The sequence below is a fragment of the Eumetopias jubatus genome, unplaced genomic scaffold (genome assembly GCF_037043125.1).
Source record: "Eumetopias jubatus isolate StellerSeaLion01/CBP00866 unplaced genomic scaffold, mEumJub1_p1.0 scaffold_3, whole genome shotgun sequence".
In the NCBI taxonomy this organism is placed as follows: Eukaryota; Metazoa; Chordata; class Mammalia; order Carnivora; family Otariidae; genus Eumetopias; species Eumetopias jubatus.
This window is the reverse complement of record NW_028274809.1, coordinates 157,698,426-157,719,390: the sequence shown is the minus strand read 5'-3', so window position 1 is coordinate 157,719,390 and position 20,965 is coordinate 157,698,426. Positions and strand designations below refer to the sequence as shown.

General features: G+C 34.0%; 1 protein-coding gene across 2 annotated transcripts in view; it reads left to right on the top strand.

Moving 5' to 3' along the window:
- KLHL1 (kelch like family member 1) overlaps nucleotides 1-16,463 on the top strand; it is a 378,567-nt gene extending 362,104 nt beyond the window's left edge. For both annotated transcript variants that reach the window (XM_028106018.1, XM_028106011.1), the window contains 2 exons: nucleotides 10,187-10,358; nucleotides 16,404-16,463. In XM_028106018.1, the coding sequence (XP_027961819.1) occupies nucleotides 10,187-10,358; nucleotides 16,404-16,463 (232 nt within the window). The remainder of the gene's footprint in view (nucleotides 1-10,186; nucleotides 10,359-16,403) is intronic.
- Nucleotides 16,464-20,965: the final 4,502 nt, after the last annotated feature.

Here is a 20,965-nt window from a genome sequence, read left to right as displayed (position 1 = left end):
AAAGGCATGAATTTAGTGCCATTGTATTGCCTGTAAGGTGACTGTTACTGTATATTCTTTGTGTTCCTTTCTGATCTATGCTGCTTTTAGGCTCTCCTTTTGCTTAGAGGATCCCTTTCATTATTTCTTATAGGGCTGGTTTCATGTTTGCAAATTCCTTTAGTTTTTGTTTGTCCTGGAAGCTTTTTATATCTCCTTCAATTTTCAATGAGAGCCTAGCTGGATATAGTATTCTTGGCTGCATATTTTTCTCATTTAGTGCTCTGAATATATCATGCCAGTCCTTTCTGGCCTGCCAGGTCTCTGTGGATAGGTATGTTGCCAATCTAATGTTTCTACTATTGTAGGTTACATATCTCTTCTCCCGTGCTGCTTTCAGGACTTTCTCTTTGTCTCTGAGACTCATAAGTTTTACTATTATATGTCGGGGTGTTGACCTATTTTTATTGATTTTGAGAGGTGTTCTCTGTGCCTCCTGGATTTTGATGCCTGTTTCCTTCCCCACATTAGGGATGTTCTCTGCTATAATTTGCTCCAATAGACCTTCTGCCCCTCTCTCTCTTTCTTCTTCTTCTGGGATCCCAATTATTCTAATGTTTCATCTTATCGTATCGCTTATTTCTCGAATTCTGCCCTCGTGATCCTGTAGTTGTTTCTCTCTCTTTTTCTCAGCCTCTTTATTTTCCATCATTTGGTCTTCTATATTGCTGATTCTCTCTTCTGCCTCATTTATCCAAGCAGTTAGTGCCCCCATTTTTTATTGCACCTCATTAATAGCCTTTTTGATTTCGACTTGGTTAGATTTTAGTTCTTTTATTTCTCCAGAAAGGGTTTCTCTAATAACTTCCACACTTTTTTCAAGCCCAGCTAGTATCTTAAAGTCATGATTCTGAACTCTAGGTCCGACATTGTACTAATGTCAGTATTGAGTAGGTCCCTGGCAGACAGTACTACCTCTTGTTCTTTTTGCTGAGGTGATTTTTTTCGTCTTGTCATTTTGTCCAGAGGAGAATAGTTGAATGAGAGAACAGAACGCTCACAGGTTAACAACGTCTCCAGCAAATATGCTCTATACAAATCAGAAAAGACCTGAAACAAGCGGACAAGAAAGGGAAAGAAAGAAGAAAGAGAAAAAAAAAAAAAAAAAGGAAAAAAGGAAAAAGAAAAAGATAAAAACAAAAACAGAACAAAACAAAACAAAACAGAATATGATCAAATATGATCAGACTACTGCATAGATCAGTGCCACACAGTAGATTTTGGGAGTATTTTGGTCTGTTAGAAGAAAGTGCCTGCTAAAATTTCAAAGGAAGAAAGACTCATATATGTACACAATAAGGGTTGATACAATGAAGGGATGGAAGATGACTGTAAAGATGAAAATTATAAAAGATTTTATAAAAGGAATTGATAAGATAAGAAGTTGTTTTTAAAAAGAAAGATTTAAAAAAAAAGAAAAAAGAAAAAAAAAAGGGAGAGAATGTGATCAGGCAGGAGACTAGAACAAAGCCATACTCTAGTGATTTAGGGTATATTTTGATCTGTTAGAAGAAACTGTACCTCAAAATTTTAAAGAGAGAATAACATATATATATGCCAAAAATAAGGGTAACTACTATGAAGGGATAAAAATATGTCTCTAAAAATGAAAAAAAAGTTTTTTTAAAAAAGGGATTGAAAGATGTTGGTTGAAAAAGGGAAAAAGAAAAATTAAAATAAAAAAGAGTTAAAAAATTAACTTTCAAAAACTAATGAATTATGGTAAAAAAGCCATAAATTCTACATGCAGTATTCCCCTAGCGCTGGAGTTCTCCTCTCTTTGATCAGTAAACTTGGTCTTGGCTTGCTGGCTGTTCGTGCTGATCTTCTGGGGGAGGGGCCTGTTGCCGTGGTTCCCAAATGTCTTTGCAGGAGGAGGAATTGCCCCGCCTTTGTGAGTCCGGGCTAAGCAAGCTGCTCGGGTGTGCTCTTAGGAGCTTTTGTTCCCTGCAAGCTCTCGGTACAGCTTTGGAGGACCAGGGTGAAAATGGTGGCCTCCCAATCTCCACCCGGAGGAGCTGAGAACTCGGGGCCCCGCTTCTCAGTGTGCCCCCAGAGAAAAGCAGTCACTCCCGACTCCCCGGTCTCCGGCCACACTCCATGCTCACCCGGCCTGTGACCGAGCCTGTGTCGAGTCTCCAAACCCAGCAGATCCCTGCGGCGTGCTTTTGCGCCACTCCTCCTGGGGAGGAAGGGGAGTCTCCCCAGCTGCCACTTGTTGGGTTCCTGCTGGAGGAGCAGTGGCCTAACTGGGCCGCAGATCACAGTTCATGGCAACCCCGAGCTGAGAGTCTGCGCCTCGGCTCCGTCTCTGCATCCGGCTTCCCCGCTCCAATACCTGGGAGCTCTGCCGCCCTCAGGTACCCCCGGTCTTTCTGTGACCCCGAGGGTCCTGAGACCACACTGTCCCGCGAGGGTTCCACCCCCCGCTTAGCCACTGGAGTGACGTCCCTCTGCGGAGCCGACTTCTAAAAGTTGTGATTTTGTGCTCCGCGGCTCTATCACTTGCCAGAAGCTGCCGATGGAGGCCCCCTCCCCCGCCGTCTATCGTCCCGAACATCGCCTGGGATTCACTTGTCTGCACGTCCTACCTTCCAGAAAGTGGTCGCTTTTCTGTTCAGAGTGTTGTTATTCTTATCTTCGACCTCCTGTTGAGTTCGTAGGTGTTCAGAATGGTTTGATCCCTATTCAGCTGAATTCCTGAGACCAGAAGAAATCCAGGTCTCCTACTCCTCCATCTTGCTCCGGCCCCCAAGAGAAATTTATAGACTTAAGCACATATACTTAACAAGTTAAAAGAGCAGAAAAGCTAAGATTTAAGTTTCAATTTCAAGTTATAAAATCTAGACCAAAAACCCTACCAAAATAGAAGTGAAATAATGATAGAAATATATTAATTAAATATAAAACAAACATGAAATAAGATTAAAAAGAAGTCTAATTTGTTTCTCTAAAAATAATTCGAATAAAATTTATAAGCTAGTTGCCAGATTGTCAAGGAAAAAGAGAAAAATTACCTATATCAGAAATATAAGTGGACATCACTATCATGTGACTATAAAAAGAGAGTATTTGAATATTTATGACATTATTTGAACTTTTAGCTAAAATGAATAAATTTATAGAAAAATAAAACCTACATATTATGCAAAAAAACCAAAACAAGAGAAACACAAGAGGTGGCTAAACTCATGAGCATAGATACAAATATCCAAAAGAAATATTAGCAAATCAAACTAAGATATAATGAAAATGATAATGTATTTCAACCACTTTGTGTTTATTACAGAAATACAAGTTTGGTTTAATATAGAACAACTAATCAGTGTAACTCAATATAGTTATAAAATAAATAAACTTCTGAATAAATGCAAAGATGATAAAATCCAACACCCACTATAATAAAAACTTACCAAACTTGGAAGAGAAATTAATAGAAAAATAGTCAAATATTGAAATATATTCTTTTGAGATTTTCACTAGAGAAAAAAGTGACTGCTAATACCACTTTTACTCAACATTTTAAAAGAATAACTACCCAGTGATAAAGCAATAAAAGAAAAGAAAATTCATAATTAGAAGGAAGGAATAAAACTGTCAGTATTAAAGGTTACATAATAAATATCCAATGATAATCTAACCACACTGTAATTAGAAACTATTTGATTTAAAAAGTGAATTAATAAGGTTGCTATATAGTAAGTCAATATATGAAATTAATTATATTTTCTACATACAAGCAATAATAACAAAATTAATGTATAAAAGTTGCCATTAAAAAGTTGAAAAAAAATACCTAGCAATAAATCTCACAATATATATGTACCACCTCTAAATAGAAAATAAAACTTTGAGAAAAGTTTAAATAAGTCAATAAGAGAAAAATATGTATCATATGATCTCACTGATATGAAAGAATTCTTAATCTCAGGAAACAAACTGAGGGTTGCTGGAGTGGTGGGGGTGGGAGGGATGGGTGGCTGGGTGACAGACATTAGGGAGGGTATATGCTATGGTGAGCACTGTGAATTGTGTAAGACTTTGAATCACAGACCTGTACCTCTGAAACAAATAATACAATATATGTTAAAAAAAATAAAAAGAAGATAGCAGGAATGGAAAAAAGAAGGGGGGGGAATCTGAGGGGGTGACGAACCATGACAGACTATGGACTCTGAGAAACAAACTGAGGGTTGTGGAGAGCAGGGGCCCGGAGGAATGGGTTAGCCTGTTGATGGGTATTAAAGAGGGCATGTACTGAATGGAGCACTGGGTGTTATACGCAAACAATGAATCACGGAACACTACATCAAAAACTAATGATGTAATGTATGGTGATTAACATAACAATACAAAATTATTAAAAAAAACTAATGATGTATGATGATTAACATAACATAATAAAAAAAAGTCTTAAGTAAATGGAGGGGAGTGCCATGTTCATGGATGAGAAGACTAAATATCATAAAAACATGAATTGTACTCTAAAGTGATGTATGGACCCATTGCAATCCTTATTGAATTGTAAATGCTTGTCCAGTATGGATTGTGGATGTAAAGTTGAAAAGTTGATCCTGTAATTTAAATAAAAATGAAAAGGGCCCCAAATTCCAAGAAAACTTCAAAGAAGTAGTAGATATTACAACTAACTGTAAGGTTACTTTAAGGCACCATGACATTGGCCTAGTACAAACAAGTAGACAAAACAGATTTGTGTTCAGAAATAGGATCATACATATAAGGAATCTTGATTTATGGCAAAGGCAAAAAATCATATCTCATGTGGAAAAAAATTAGTTTTAGCTCATCTCTCATATCCCACCAAAAAATCAATTCAAGATGGATTTTAGATGTAAATATGAAACAAAGCTTTTAGAATATAAGAGGGGCCTATCTTCACAGTTAGAAGAATGTGAAAGATTACTTAAACTGCATCTGGAAAGAGTTATCCATAAAGAGAAATATTACTGTTAAAATGCCTTTCCTCAGGTGTGCCTGGCTGGCTCCGTTAGCAGAGCATGAGACTCTTGATCTTGAGGTTTTGAGTGCAAGCCCCATTTTGTGTGTAGAGATTACTTTAAAAACAAATAAATAAAAAATCTTTCCTCAAAATATAGCATGAAGAGTAAAAATTTATTCCAGAGAGTGGGAAAAATATTTGCAAAACGTATAACTAACAAGGATTTGTTTCTAATAAATAAATCTAATAACTAAATCTTCTTGGCAGAAGATTTTATCAAGAACTCTTGGAAAGATGACTATTGGGAAAAATGCTTGATGTTATTAGGCATCAGAGAAATGAAAATTAAAATCACAGTGTCATACCAGGACCTACTAGAAAGGCTAAAATGAAAATAGCTAATACCAAATGTTGGAGAAGATGTAGAGCAACTGAAACTCATTATACTCATGGTGGGAGTGCAAATTGGCCCAGACTCTGTAATACCAGTAGGCAGTATCTACCACATTTCAAAATATGCATTCTTTTTGACCCAGAAATTCTATTCCTAAATATCCATTAGATATGCATATATATGAAAATATCTGAACTATGATGTTTATAGGAATATTTAAATTTACAGTTTTAATTAATTTTATTAGAATTAATTTACTTTCCTTTCCCATCATGTAAGCATTTCTGAAGTCATAATCTCATGAGACCTGATAGACAGATGTTGATTTTCTTTACAGGAAAAATAAAATGTATTTTGAGCAGCATTATTGTCACTCTTAATTGCTTAATTCAAATAATTTATGAGAATTCAAACATAGATTCTATAATTCATATACCAGAAATCTAAAAGCCTCTTTTTTTTCAAAGCTGTTTATACATTTTCACAGCATGGATCTCATCTTATTTCTCTGGTTTTATTCTTTGCTTTATTTTGTTTTACAGGCAAACAAACCTGGCTACAAATCACTTCTATATTGTTTAATTTGCTTTCTGGTTGAATATTGCTTGTACAAATTTAGGAAAAATGAGTATTAATTCTATTTGTTCCCAAAGTAAGGCTTGCATACTTAAAAACTGCTTCCCTTTAAATATTTTAAGATCAATTTTTATCCTTAAATAATAGAAAAAAAAAACAAGGCTTAAATTTTTTTTTTAAAGATTTTATTTATTTATTTGACAGAGGAGAGACAGCGAGAGAGGGAACACAAGCAGGGGGAGTGGGAGAGGGAGAAGCAGGCTTCCCGCGGAGCAGGGAGCCCGATGCGGGGCTCAATCCCAGCTGGGATCATGACCTGAGCCGAAAGCGTCGCTTAACCAACTGAGCCACCCAGGCGCCCCAAGGCTTAAAAATTTAACAGTACCTCAAAAACTTCAATGGGGATTTTCAATGAGACACTAAGTTTTATTCTGTGACTCTCATATGCCTTCAAGTTTTCATTTTACAGCCAATTTTAGCCCCTACATACTGGTGCTTCTCTTGCTTAAGGGCTATAAACTTTATTAATAGAGTCCCTGATACAGAGCTCACACTCTGACTGTGAAGGCCAAGGTGAGATGTAGGAAAAGCAGACAGTCTAAATACAAAAGGACAGCTACACTACTCCCTTCACTGCCCCTACTGCCTTGTTCTTTAAAAAAATAAAGAAAGAAAGAAAGAACCAAAGAAAAAAGTAACGTTGAGGACTAAGTTTCATCAAAAATGTTAACTGACAATGACCGAGTTCACTGTTAATAATTGTTTGGAAAATGGCTATACATCTGTGGATCTTCTCCTTAGTTTAAAAAAAGCTATTTCATTTATGGGGTAACAATTTTGTATATCCTCAGGCTGAGAGGTGAATCCATTGCGTTCTGAATATAGAAAAATCAATTTAGAGTCATTAATTTGCAAACAAGGATAACCACTAGTAGGTAACTTTGTATTTATGTAATTATTTCCTCTGTATCCAGGAGAGAGTGTGTATATGGGTGGGGAGGAGTTGGATTGTTTTTGTTTTGTTTTGGTTTCATTTTTTGCATTACAATATAGAAATTTAAATTTAAATTTTCACCATTTCCATATATGAATTAAAAGCTTGTTTTTATAAGAAAAAAAATATTACCTAGATTTGAAGACAGGCATATCTAACCCAAAGATCTGGATTTTCTAGAGTGCATTAAATTTTTAAAGTTCTCTTCAGGAATTTTGTAAAATATATATAAAAAAGTGATATCTGTTTCTAAGTGTAGGATATTATTTCTAAATGTGCACCTAAATATATGACATACTAGTGTTTTCTTATTTTCCCCTGGAATATGAGTATTTGAAAATTGTTCAATATTTGAGTTTCACTTGAAATTTCATAAGTCTTCAGAAATTCATTTATTATTGCTCCATGCACTAGTGTTGGCGATTTTCTCAGTTCTTCTGCTTTTTGCAAAGTGATAAAGTCTGCTTTGCAGACAATAGTTGAAAAAAAATTCTATATAGCTGGATAACAATTAAATGCAGGATAAAGTATGACTTCAGAAAAGCTATTTAAGTGAAGTGATCGTGACAAAAGGCCAGCCTGGATTTTACTGAAGAATGAATAAAGTGTAAAGAACGTTCGCTTTTCATTGATAATTAAAGTGTATTATATATTCTTACTTTTAAAGTTATTTTTACTACAGATCTTTTCTGACAAAAAAAAAAAAAAGAAACAATACAATAAACTTCCCTGTACTCATTACCTGGCTTCAACCACGATCACCAGTGTGTCATTCTTGTTTATTCCATTTCCCTTTTCTCTCTCTCTCTCTCTCTCTTTTTCTGAAGTATTTCAAAGAAATTCTCAAACATGTCATTTAGCTTAAAATATTTTTGAATTCATCCCAGAAACAAAAAACCAAAAATGATCAGGACTTTTTTTTTTTTTTAACATAACAACAATGCTATTACCAGAACTAATAAGAACTTCAGTAATTCCTTATTAAAATCTAATTCCCAGGGTATATTAAAATTTTCAAAATGTCTCAAACATCCTTTAATAGTTGGTTTATTTGAATTGGGATCCAAATAAGATTCACTTACTTTTTTTGTTATGTTTAATCACAATTCATTTAGAACAGCTATTTCTTCCTAACTATCTGTTCATTATTACTGGGGGTTTTGCTTGTTTGTTTTGCTATTGATTTGTTGGAGAATTCAGTCAGTTATCCAATAAAACATTCCACTCTCTGGATTCTCCTATTTGATTCCTTGAGGTAGCCTCTTTCCTTCTCCTCCTTCTTTCTTTTGTCCTTATTTTAAAAAATCTTTTTTTTTTAAGATTTTATTTATTTATTTGAGAGAGAGAGAGAATGAGAGATAGAGAGCACGAGAGGGAAGAGGGTCAGAGGGAGAAGCAGACTCCCCGCTGAGCAGGGAGCCCGATGCGGGACTCGATCCCAGGACTCCAGGATCATGACCTGAGCCGAAGGCAGTCGCTTAACCAACTGAGCCACCCAGGCGCCCCTTAAAAAATCTTTTATATTTCATATAAAAGATTTCATATTTTATATGTTCATGGTAAGTTTGTCTTTTCTTCATGGTAAGTTTAAATAAAGGTTTTGATGACATAGATTTGTGATGTTTTACATTTATTAACTATAGCATGTAAAATTACATTTTTATTTGCCTAGTTTTGCAGGCATTCAACAAATTTCTCATTTCGCGTAGATTATCTTGGCTGTCACAACCTCTCCCACCGTGGTGTGTAAATGCATGTAACATCGTGGATAACTTGAATATAGAGAAATATAAATTTCCGATCCTTGGGGTCCTCCCTAACCATTTCTTTTGTAACAACCTTCTTTATTTTCAATAAATATATAGGTGGCTTTTTGTTTTGTTTTGTTTTGTTTTTTGCTTGTGTTTGTTTCTTTGTTTTAGGAGTCTGTGGGTTGAAAGTTTCAATTGGTGGGGTGCCTGGGTGGCTCAGATGGTTAAGTGTCTGCCTTCGGCTCAGGTCATGATCCTGGGGTCCTGGGATCGAGCCCCGCATCGGGCTCCCTGCTCAGTGCGAAGCCTGCTTCTCCCTCTCCCACTCCCCCTGCTTGTGTTCCCTCTCTCGCTGTCTCTCTCTCTCTCTGTCAAATAAATAAATAAAATCTTAAAAAAAAAAAGAAAGTTTCAATTGGTGAAACACAAGATTGGAGTGGAAAAACAAACTAAGAATATATTTATTGTATCTGTTAAAAAAAACAAACCAGCTTTCACCCAGTATTCTTTTATATTTACTCTGCCGGGCTCTTACTAGCTTTTTCATTTCTGTATCTGACCTTGAACGTGCAGGTTAAAGGCAAAGAATTGGTTTAATCATTCATTCTTAGCTGCAGTAAAGTACATTCACAAAAGTATTCTTCAGGCTTTTGCCACTCAAAATAAAAAATATCCATATGTAATGCATGGTAGTCAGACTTTCTGGAAATTAAATTATTTTTGGTTTAAGTTCAGTAATAATAATTTGTGCCCCCTGCTTCAATCTCTTGATTTACCAATCTCTCCCTTAAAGTGAATCCCAAATAATGCCACTAAAGCACAGTTCTGGGCACATTGTAATTATTTTCCCCAAGTTTTCCAAAACACCTTCTTACTCATCACACAAACCATAAGCTGATCAAAAAACACCCTTCCAGGCACTCTGCTCCTTCTTCTATTCCTGAACTTAGTCACCCTGCACCCCTGCTTTCCTCAAAGTTGGCCATGCATTTTTATTAACACTTCAGTTCTTTTGCATAAATATCTCCTTTTCTTTCTAGAAAATTTAGCTACACCTTCAGACCTGATTTACAGCAGACTTCAACTGTGGAGAATTCCATAATTCTCCCAGATTTTTAACCATTACTTCTGTTTCATTACCATAGCACTTTGCTTATATTTGCTTTACAGAATCTCATTCTGCAGCGGATAATAGTTATTTACATATCTGCCTTCCTTGTGGAAAAAAATCATGATGTAGATTTTTGTTGAGTACCTGGACATCCAGTCAAGGTATATTTTTAATATACCTTAAAATTTAAAAAGCCAGACATTGTGGATATTAACTCTTGTACATCTGCTCAAATGATTGAGCTTTTAGAAAAAACATACTTTTTTTTCTTCTCATGGTGTGTTTTTGAAGGAGTACCATTCATATAGTAAAAGCTGAATGTGATTAGAATATGCTATATCCTATTATCCTTACATTTTAGATACGATCCCAAAACAGACACATGGACCATGGTGGCTCCTTTGAGTATGCCCAGAGATGCTGTTGGAGTCTGTCTCCTTGGTGACAGATTATATGCCGTTGGTGGCTATGATGGGCAGACATACCTCAACACTATGGAATCCTATGATCCACAAACAAATGAGTGGACACAGGTAAGACTGTTGCCAGCATAATTTACTTCAAATACAAGAATTTACTTCGTTTACATCCTTCTAAATTTCCACAAGCCCAAAGTGATTGATTTAGCCCGTTGTCACGTTCATTTTGTAAGAAGTTCACTAAATCATATGTTTTTGTGTACTTTTATGTATTCCATACTTTAATAAAATTCATATTAAAAGGGGACATTCATGCCTCATTGGGATTTCCACTTTATTATAAGTAATAACAACAGCCAGGGACTGAATTTTAATTAGCTGAAACAAACAGAAAACAAAGTGATATATATTGGTTCACAAAAACCTAACTTTAGAATATTTGGTTTTAGAGATAACTGGAATAAGAAGATGGAAAGCTGCAGAAGTCAACTTTATGCCTCCTATTTTTGCTTGACTATCTTTAGGTCCTATCAAGTCCATTTTTGCCTACTGCAGAGAGAATTTTCCATGGAATGGAGCTGCTGGAAGCTCCAAGTAGTAATCCTCACAGCCATAAACAGAAAACAAAAACAAAACAGCAAAGATCTCTGAATGATCGATCATGTAGAAAGTGCTCACTCCCAGACAATCACTTTGGCCTGGAAGACAGAGTAAAATAATTGGCCAATCTTAAGTGAGGTGTTATCTCTTGATATATAGTACACTGTGGTTAGAGACTCAGGATCATGCTAGAATAATGTAGCTCCCATTCTGGTCACACAGCTAGAAGATTTGTGTTGCCTGTGTGGGTGCTGGGGGAAAATAGTGCATTGCAACTTAATAATAATGGAAAACACCTTATTCTGTATAGCTACTATGACCTTGCTTATAATGGAGGGAACGGACATATTCTCAGACTTTTGTCCTCATATTCAACTTCTATTTTCCTTCTTTCTTTTCCAAATCTCTCAATATTTCTATTATTCCTCCCCTTTATCAGAAACCTAAAAGCAAGATACCATTCCAGCAAACAAATACATCATTTCCATTAATGGGTGCAGTGAGATTCCAAAGCCTTACTTAGTTGAATCAGAATAGGAACCTCATCTTGTAATATTCTTCAGGGGATAGAGGGTTCTATTTGCTGGTGGGGTGGGTGGGTGGAGTCACAGAAATTGACTAAAGTTTATCTGAAGAACTTGGTTGGAGTAAATTTCTTTTAAAGATACTTACTTTAAAGACACATAACTTCCTTGATTGTGCCAGTTTTGATGATATACGTTCAAGAGATAGGCTGACTCTGAAGTACAAAACAAAATTCCTAATGTCCAGACTAAAGTGCCTGCCTTATGAATCTTACCCTTCTCTAAAAGAAAACTCTTTGATTTCAATGAAGATAGATGAATTTGGCTAAAAAGAAATAATAAAGCAGAATGAATGAAAGAAGGAGAAGTATTTGGCGAACTGGGTCATGCTATTTTCTATGTTTTACTTTAACTGTAAGAGAAGAAGCATTTTTCATCCAAAGACCAGCAGCAAATATAAAAGATTATAATTATCACACTGAAATTTTACAAGATATATTTTAACCTCTTCTCTTCTGAGTCCCTCGTGTTTACAAAGAAATACGGCATGGATTAATGACTGTTGATTTGCTAAGGAAATGTACCAGTTCAATGATATTTATTTTAAATGTGCCACTTTTACAAATGAACATTAAATAAAGGAAGTTTATGGGCATTATCAATGATAGAATATAATCTTCATTACATGCTTATAATAATGAGCCATTATGCTTATTGTTCTTCTAAAACTGAAATCAAAATAATGTATGTAGTAATAATAGGTAAAAACTTCCTGAAGAACATTTTCCCTCATTTGTATTTTACTGCACTTTTTTGGATCATATACTATCTTCCAAACAACAAGGTGGTATTTAAAATGTTTTATAACAACTTTGTCTAAGTACAATAAACATTCATTTTAAAGCTCTTAAATTACTTCAAGATTTTACGTCCATATATTTTCATTATTTATATTTTTAAGACTCTCTAGAGACCATCAGCAGACCCACACAAAATCCCTTTGAAGATTTTCAGGATTCTGGGTTCCTAGAAAAAAAAATCCCATATGGCTGGGTAATGCCTGTCACTTTCCCTCCATTTACCCCATAAACAGACAAAACCAATAGGTTATCTTATTTATCATTGGCATCCCCAAATGGCTGAGCATGAGGATAAATAAACTATCTTTAAAATATCCAAGAATATATATTTAGAACACTTCCCAAGCTAACTAATAGGAAATAATATTAATAGATTTGGGAGCAATTCCCAGATTCATGTCTTAGATAGTTTTACTGAGAACACATGGGCATGTATGTATTTGAATAAATTTGACTTTGTCATCTAACGCTGGGTTTATTTCTTCTATTTTATTTGAAAAAAAAAACAATATGTGTGCTTCAAGACATAAAAAAAGAACTTTATTCTATCCCCCCTGGTCTGGGTAAAACCACCCTTTCATGTGTCGTCTTGCTATATCATCACAGTGCTGTCATGCTGCATCCACCTGCAGTTGTAAAGAAAAATAGTGTGATTTACTATCATCTCCCCATAGTCCAGCATAGTTGCTGGTGTGGGGTAAAAGATAATGTGAATATTTCTTCAATAAAGTAGCTGAGAATTATTGCAACTCAGTTTGCTCTGCTGTGCATGGGTTTTGTTTATTTGCACACAACAGATACATGGTCATATCCCCTTATCTGCAGTTTTGCTTTCCATGGTTTCAGTTAACAGTGGTCTACTACAGTCTGGAAGCAGGTGTATTGTCAGAAGGTTAGTAGTAGCCTAATGCTATGGCACAATGCTGACATCATTCATCTTATTTCATTTCATTATGTAAGCATTTTATCATGTCACATCATCACAAGAAGGGTGGGTACGGCACAGTAAGATATTTTGAGAGAGATAGAATATATTCCCAAAACTTTTATTACAGTGTATTGTTATAATTATTCTATTTTATTATTAGCTATTGTTGTTAATTTCTTTTGGTACTTGATTTGAAAATTAAACTTTATCATACGTACGTATGTATAGGGAAAAACAGTATATAATGCATTTGGTACTATCCATGGTTTCAGGCATCCACTAGGGGTCTTGGAACGTATTCCCCCTTCAAGGAGGGGTTACTGTAGAAGATATTGAGAATAAGTTCTAGGGGAGCCCAGAACGATATCTACATTCTCCATTGTTGTGTTTTTTTTTTTTTCAATTGGTTCTATGGCCAACTTTTTAGGGTGTCATTCTAGGGCTGAAGGTATAACATTGGAGGGAGAGCACAGCAGATTTTTAAAAAAGTATTTATTAAACAAAATGAAGTTAGAGCTAACGGCGAAAGGGGAAAACTCTCTTAAATATTTAAAATGTATGTATGTAGAATATATCAAATGCTCATAATAGCATGATAAATTCTGTGGTAAGGAAAATACTTAGCACTATGATAGAAACTAAGTGTACTGGGTAGAGAAATCTTATCTCAGGAAATGACATGTAGAATGAGGTCTGACAAGTAGGTAATAGTTAACCAGGTGAAAATATGGGGAGTGGTTTGGTTTGAGGAAAAGAATTTGTAAAGAATTGCAGGAAGAACACATAACATGCAAAAAATAAAAGGGTGAGCAAGGAGTTTGGAGACATAAACAGTGTCTAAATAATGCATGGCCAGAAGCTATGTGGTAGAATCTTGACTTTACAATAAGGCTGAGTGGGAGTTAAGGTTTAAGTAGGGAAAGTAAATAATCAGAATTGCTTTTTAAAATGATTGCACTTGATAGGATGTGAAAAATCATTAGGAGCAAGCAAGATTAGAGTCAGAGAAATTCGTTAGGAGGATATTTTACCAATCCACTGTAGAGGTGGAAGACTTTTCCCTTCTCCCTTCTAGGTTATTTCGTTGATCTAATAATTAAACTAAGACAGATTAACGGGAGAAAAATGTAGTTTTATATGTATGGGAACCCCATAAAAATAGGAGACTCAAAGAAGTGGCCAAAGCAGGAAGCTTTATACCTTTTAGACAAAATGATAAATTTGTGACAAACTGACAAGCCAAGGATTTGAGCTTGTGGTAGTAAAGTACTGAAGAAATAACAAGGTTTATTTATACAGCTTTTTGGCTCTAAATTCTCCATCTCTGGTAATAAGGATGCCTTCTATCATCCTGGTAAGGGAAGTTACCTTTCACATTGGAGATTTATTTCCTGCTTTCAGTGGGACCAAGAGTCAAAAGAGTCCCTCCTGTACCAGACATCTATCAAGTACCTTTAATTCAAAATAATTAATATGCTGAAGTGGCATATCCTGTGGAGGCATACTCTGCAAGCCTTCACACTCAAGGTAGAATTGTAATGTGAACGAGGCTGAAGACCATAGGAATGGGTATAATCATGTTGAATGGAGAGATATTGTAGGATCTCACGATTATTCAGATGTAAGGTTGATGAGGTACAACTAAAGGTCATGGATGTTCTCCAGGTTTCTAACTTGAGCAACTGAGTAGAGAGTAGTGTCATTATCTGACACTGGAAACACAGGAGGAGCAGCACACTTTTGGAAAAAAAGGGCAAAGATTCATTTTTACAAACATACTCATGCATGTTTAGAGATATAGATGTACATGTAGATACAGATATAAAGTAAAGCTATTCACTCTATACTTTGGAAACTATGCACAGGATTTCTCAGTATTGAACAAACATCAGAGAGTATTTGGGAAAGTTTTCAAAAATACAACTATCCAATATTCCTCCCATTCCTATTGAGTTTTGGGACATGAGCACATATACTTTGTAAAAGTTCCTTAGGTGACTCTGATGTGAAACAATACTTAAAAATCATTGGAAACTAAAAGAGAGACAATGGAAAGTGTGTGCATTTTGGAGTCACATACACTTCAGTTTGGGTACATTGATTTATATATCATCTCCTGACATTCTATTCACATACCTGTCATACAAAGATAATAATATATGATGGGATTATAAAGGTGATGTGGTGATCCATAAAAATTATTCTTAACACAAATGAGTAAAAATAGATCATATGGGAAGTTGCTGTGTTTTTTTTTTTTCTTTTTACCCTGCAAAGGGATGGCAAGTAAAAGTAAGTACACTTAAAAGAACTGTAGTTACGATGGTAATTTTCATATTTAGAGAGTGAGACCATGTCCTTTCTCAATCAATAAGATAATGTATGTGATCTGAGGTTATTTTGCTCTTGGTTGTTTTATTTCTTAAATTTTATTCACATTCTTTTCAGTTTGGAGTAATATCTTCTAATTTCGACCCTATTCTGATATTTTAAGTGCATAAATTATTCTTAGAAAACTGTAATAAAAATCATTGATATAAAAATGCTCAAATTATTAAAATCTTGTCTCACCTTCATGGAATAAATTTTCATTACAAACTGTAAAAATTATTGTTTTTAATATATTTCTAGCCAATTTCATATTCAGGAATTATTAAAAAAAATCTCAATTCTCATCTCAATGACTATTATAAGGTGGAATTTTTTAAATAAGTACTATAGCAATTATAATTTTGGTTTATTTATGACAAAATATAGAAGTTACTTCATTGTATGTCTCTGTTTGGAATGAATGAATAACACATTTAAGTCAGTATAATATCTGGGGAAATAAGTTCAAGATGATTTCAGTAAGTATAATAGCTATTTCATCCAAAATATACTCAAAGATATCACTATGAAATATCATTACAAATGTGTCCATGCAAGCCCAGAAATAAATCTTTGCTGGAAACTTTACTATAGCATCTTTATGTCACTAAAAATCATTAAGTACCTTACTACTTGTCTTAAAAATTCCAAAAATGAATGCAAGTTTCAACAATTTCAACATGCAAATTATTGCTCTTTTGTAAAAGCCATTTTCAATGTTTCCATTTTTATTGTCCTACTTGTGACTAAATTGGGAAACTATAAGCACATGTATTTATGATTTTCACACATATGAGTGTTTTAAATATATTACAATTTGTATACTTTTCTATGACAGTAAAATTTGTCTTAAATTGTGTTTCATCTTTTTCAACAGATGGCTTCTTTGAATATTGGGAGAGCAGGTGCCTGTGTGGTAGTCATCAAGCAACCTTGACTTACTTTTCTTTTTGGAGAGATTTTATTTGCTGGAGTGGTTATTTTTATATCAGAGGGCAAGAATGAGAACTTCCTAAGATGAAAATTCTTCAAGAACAAGGATTTCTGTAGATTTACCTACTGATGTCAAAAGAGATAGAAGATCAAAAAAATTATAGGAATCGAAATAAACATCAAACTGCTATGGGAACAATGTCTGGCTGTATATTAGTTAGTTCAGGAATGGTTATTGGTAATTTATTTTGTATTGTAGCATACAATAACTAAAGTTACCAAAGGCTTGTTTTTCTTGAGCAATTAAAAGGAGAGACCAGTGTTTGTGACATGCATAATTTCATGGCTACAACTCATTCAATGGTTTTATAGTTTGTGGCAATATCAAAGAGGTCAAAGACATGATATTTCATCTGACAGAATCTGATTGGTTTACTACTTTCTAATCAGATGTGGTCATTCTAAGAGGCAGAATGATGTTTTATTAAAACAAACACGCTTCTTCCTCATTTTCTCAACTATGAGGACAATTAGAGAAACAGATTCATGCCTGTCTCTTGCATTCAGAAAACAAACTGTTCCACTAATCAAAGCTGCATATTTCATCAGAGAGGATGGTTGAATTTTATTGCAACCATATTAGCAATCTGAAGCTGGCAAACACAAAGGATTGTTTTCATTAGGCTTACCACATTGCTTTGCTTTTTGAACACACTGAGCCAAAGAATCAGTACAATTATGGGCTTTTGCCTTATGTTGAGTTCAGTGTAAGCATGGAAGCTAGTTATTCTGAATGTTATATATATTCATTGCATGTTAAAGTCCTTTAGAATTTTGTTCATAAAAGACAAAACAAAACAAAAACCTTAGAATTTTGAGAGAAAAATCTATGATTCATTCATTTGGAGTGTTATGATCATTGTTAGAAGGAAGGCAGACTTCAGATTCTCATTTCCCACTTTTCAAACTTGTTACATTGATATGCACATTATTTTATGCCAAATGTTTGTAACTGTTTAAAGCATAAAGTGGAAACATTATATGATGTCCTTAATAAATTCATGTAAATTTTAAATATAATTAATAAATGATAGAGCATTTGCTTTTATCACTGTATCTTTCTTCAATAAATTTTAATTCACATCCGAGTAAAAACCTGACAAGGTATATACCGCAGAGACAGGCCATTTTTATTGCTTGACTTTTCAAAAAATTAAGGAGTATTGTATCTCTCTCAAAATGTGTTTTTCCTCCTAAATATTACACTGGCACCAAATGCAGTCTTTAATCATTGCTTTCTTCTACAGTCACTCATTTGAGGCAGTTAGCAATAGTGCTTACAAAACATGCATCCCATAATGAGTGCTGATAATTGTGCAGGAGCTAGAAAAGAAAGAAAATTCCTCTTTGAGTCAATGTAAACCATAGAATTGATTTTTATTGTTGGGTGGAGAAAAATCTCTGAAATCTAATAACCAAGGAAAATACTGATAGTTTGTATCAAGGAAATATTAGGAAATCTAAATTTTCCCATTGATATCTAAATATCCTATTGATATATGTGATCAAAGTTATTAGTCACATTTATGTCAGAAAAATTATGTTACTAGAATTATAAGATAGGAGGAAATATCAATGAATTTTAAAAATAACAGGTAAAGAATGCATAACATAAAATTTATCACCTTAACCATTTCTAAGTGTAGGTTAGTAGTGTTAATTAAGTATATTGAATTTCTTCTGCCCACATATTTTCTCCAACACATAGAACATACAGATAATATTAGCTACCTGGAATAGACAACTTAGTTTTGAAACTTGAAAGAATAGAGGAGAAGATAATGTGGTTACATCTATTTTTTAACCAGTAAAGTTCTGTGGTGGTCATATTTAAAATTTGTTAATAAATGTATTGATATTTTTATAATATTCTTTCCTCAGAAAGAATTTACCTGAAACAAATTTGCTGCATTCAACCAACTCTATATGTAGATCATATTAGCCTACTACTACTGCTTATATTGCATAGAGTGAGTGTGTACGTCAATTGACCAAATGATGACATTGAAGAGCACTTTGGACAATGAACTCTAAGACTATATGAGATAGGGAGAGTGGATACCATTGTGCCAATTTGCTGAAAAGGAAACTGTCCTCCAAGGTCACATGTTAAATAAGTCCCAGCACTTGCTACATACCCTGCCATTAATCCAATCCAGGACTCTTGAAACTTGGCTCTGTCAAGTGATAATTCAGCTATGCTAAAGATCGCCATTTGAGATAAAATTTCTGCTAAAAACAGGATTCACTATTTGGTTCTTTAATTAATAAGGCGTATTTAAATTTTAAAAAGTATGAAAATAGCATCAAGGAGGCTAGTTTTTCCAAAATACTGTTCAGTACTTTTATTACATTGATATCCCCGGAGTATAACTTATTTTTATAAATAGCACTATGAAGTCTTAGAATATTCTGCAAATATTTTCAATTTTAATGATGACAATGAGAATAGGAATATAAAATTGGTTCAAAATTATTTATAAAGTATGCAGTCACATCCAAATCTCCAAACACTGTAGTACTGATTTATTTTATGTTGCACATTAAAAGCCAATAAAACACAATCAATCATACAGTTAAAATAAAATCAAAGAGGTGATATTTTAAGTTTCTCCTGGATACTGAAACAAGAGACTGAATAAGAATAGAAGCATTAGTGCAATCTCCTGAAAAATACTGGCTACCCAAAGAGTGTAAGGAGTTTAAATTATTAATTAGATTATGTATGTTTGAAGAAACCAGCAAGTCTATGTATAAAATAAAAATTTGCAACCAAACAGCTAAAACCTGTGATAATAATTCTAAAAAAGTTAACATTTAAACATAGGCTAAAATATAATATTTAAATATCTATGGTCTTGTATTTCTAGATTAAAATGTTTCTATAAAAAATTTAAGATTTTGCAGCTTTGGGGAATTCTTTTAACTGTGTCCATGTCACTCATTAAAACTGTATATAGTGTTTTTAGTATTTCAAAAGAGATGAAAATTAAGTATAAATAGGAGAAATGAGAATTAAAATTAATCCTTTAGGCATGAAGGGGAACAGAATTTGCCACCTCAAAATATTCCTCTTTGGTATAAGGATTATCTTGAGCTGGTTATTTTTTAAGAAATAGCAGACACAGTATAAGATAGCTTTTCATAAGGGACATTTACATTTATATGGAAAATCTCCACTTGTAAGAATGTTTCCATCTCTGTATCAGGAAGAGGAGGATGACTAAAGCTCTAGAAACTCTTAAGAAGGCAACAACCTAAATCTGCCTAAGAATCTTACCCTTGTTTACTATGCTTTTCTTGATAGCCTCTCATAACTGGCTCCCCACTCCCAAACATTTCCTTTTATCTTTTGCTGGTGATGGTATTTAAGGTGGGTGCCTTAGGCCATTTTGGAGAGTGAGTCAGTTTTTCTGGCTATCTCCCATGTACATGGGAGGTGTACACGTTATTAAACTTCTGTTTGTTTTTCTCCCATTAATCTCTTTTATTCCAGTGGAGTCTCAGCCAAGACCCTAAAAGGGTAAAGGAAAAATTATTTCTCTCCCCTATAAGCAACTTCACTAATTTGTTTCCTATAAAGGTTTAACAGGACTTCTTCCTATAAATATCCCACTACTACCCTACTATATAATTTGAAAAGGCCTAGCTAGAATTGTATCATCTTACAGACTATGGTTATCTCAAATGGAAAATTAATGTCTTGTGACTATATAAATTTTATATATTGTCTTTGCTCTAAATTTCTATAATTTGATAGTCACAATAATTAGATACTTTATATATGCAGATTCAAATTCAGAAACATATGCATTTATATATTATATACATGAATATAATTGGCACATTTTTAATTTATCTTTTTAGAACAATTTGTGGCTTTTGGTGATTGAAACTTTATTGACAGTTAAATTTCTTATCCTTGAACATAAATGAAAAGTAATACAAGCTACTACACACAAAAGTATTTATGTATTCAGAATATATGAAGAACACAATGTGAAAATCAAATCACTTATTTTATTTTATTTGCTTATTATTTCCATGACCAAGTATCAAAATCTACATGTAGCAGGCACTGTGCTCAGTGGACATTACTTGCACCCATCTAGCTCACAGACACGAAGAGAAGACAAACTAATAAATGCATGATTATGTCACATTTCAGTAATGTTGAGAAAATCTCTTCCAGAATGCTATGGGAAACATCGGAGGGACATCTAACTTTATTTTGTGGATGTTATGCCTGAATCCTTAAGGATGATGTTAAAAGAATACTTCTTCCGTACTTCACTGGTACATGAAGAAATATTTTTTTTCCAAACATTCCTGGTGTTTTATACCATCTGTGTCTCCTCTAAATGATAGTGAACCTTGTAGTAATGTGGCAGATGAGTGACAATGTTGGGAAAATAAAACAAACAAACAAAAACAAGCAAAAATGTT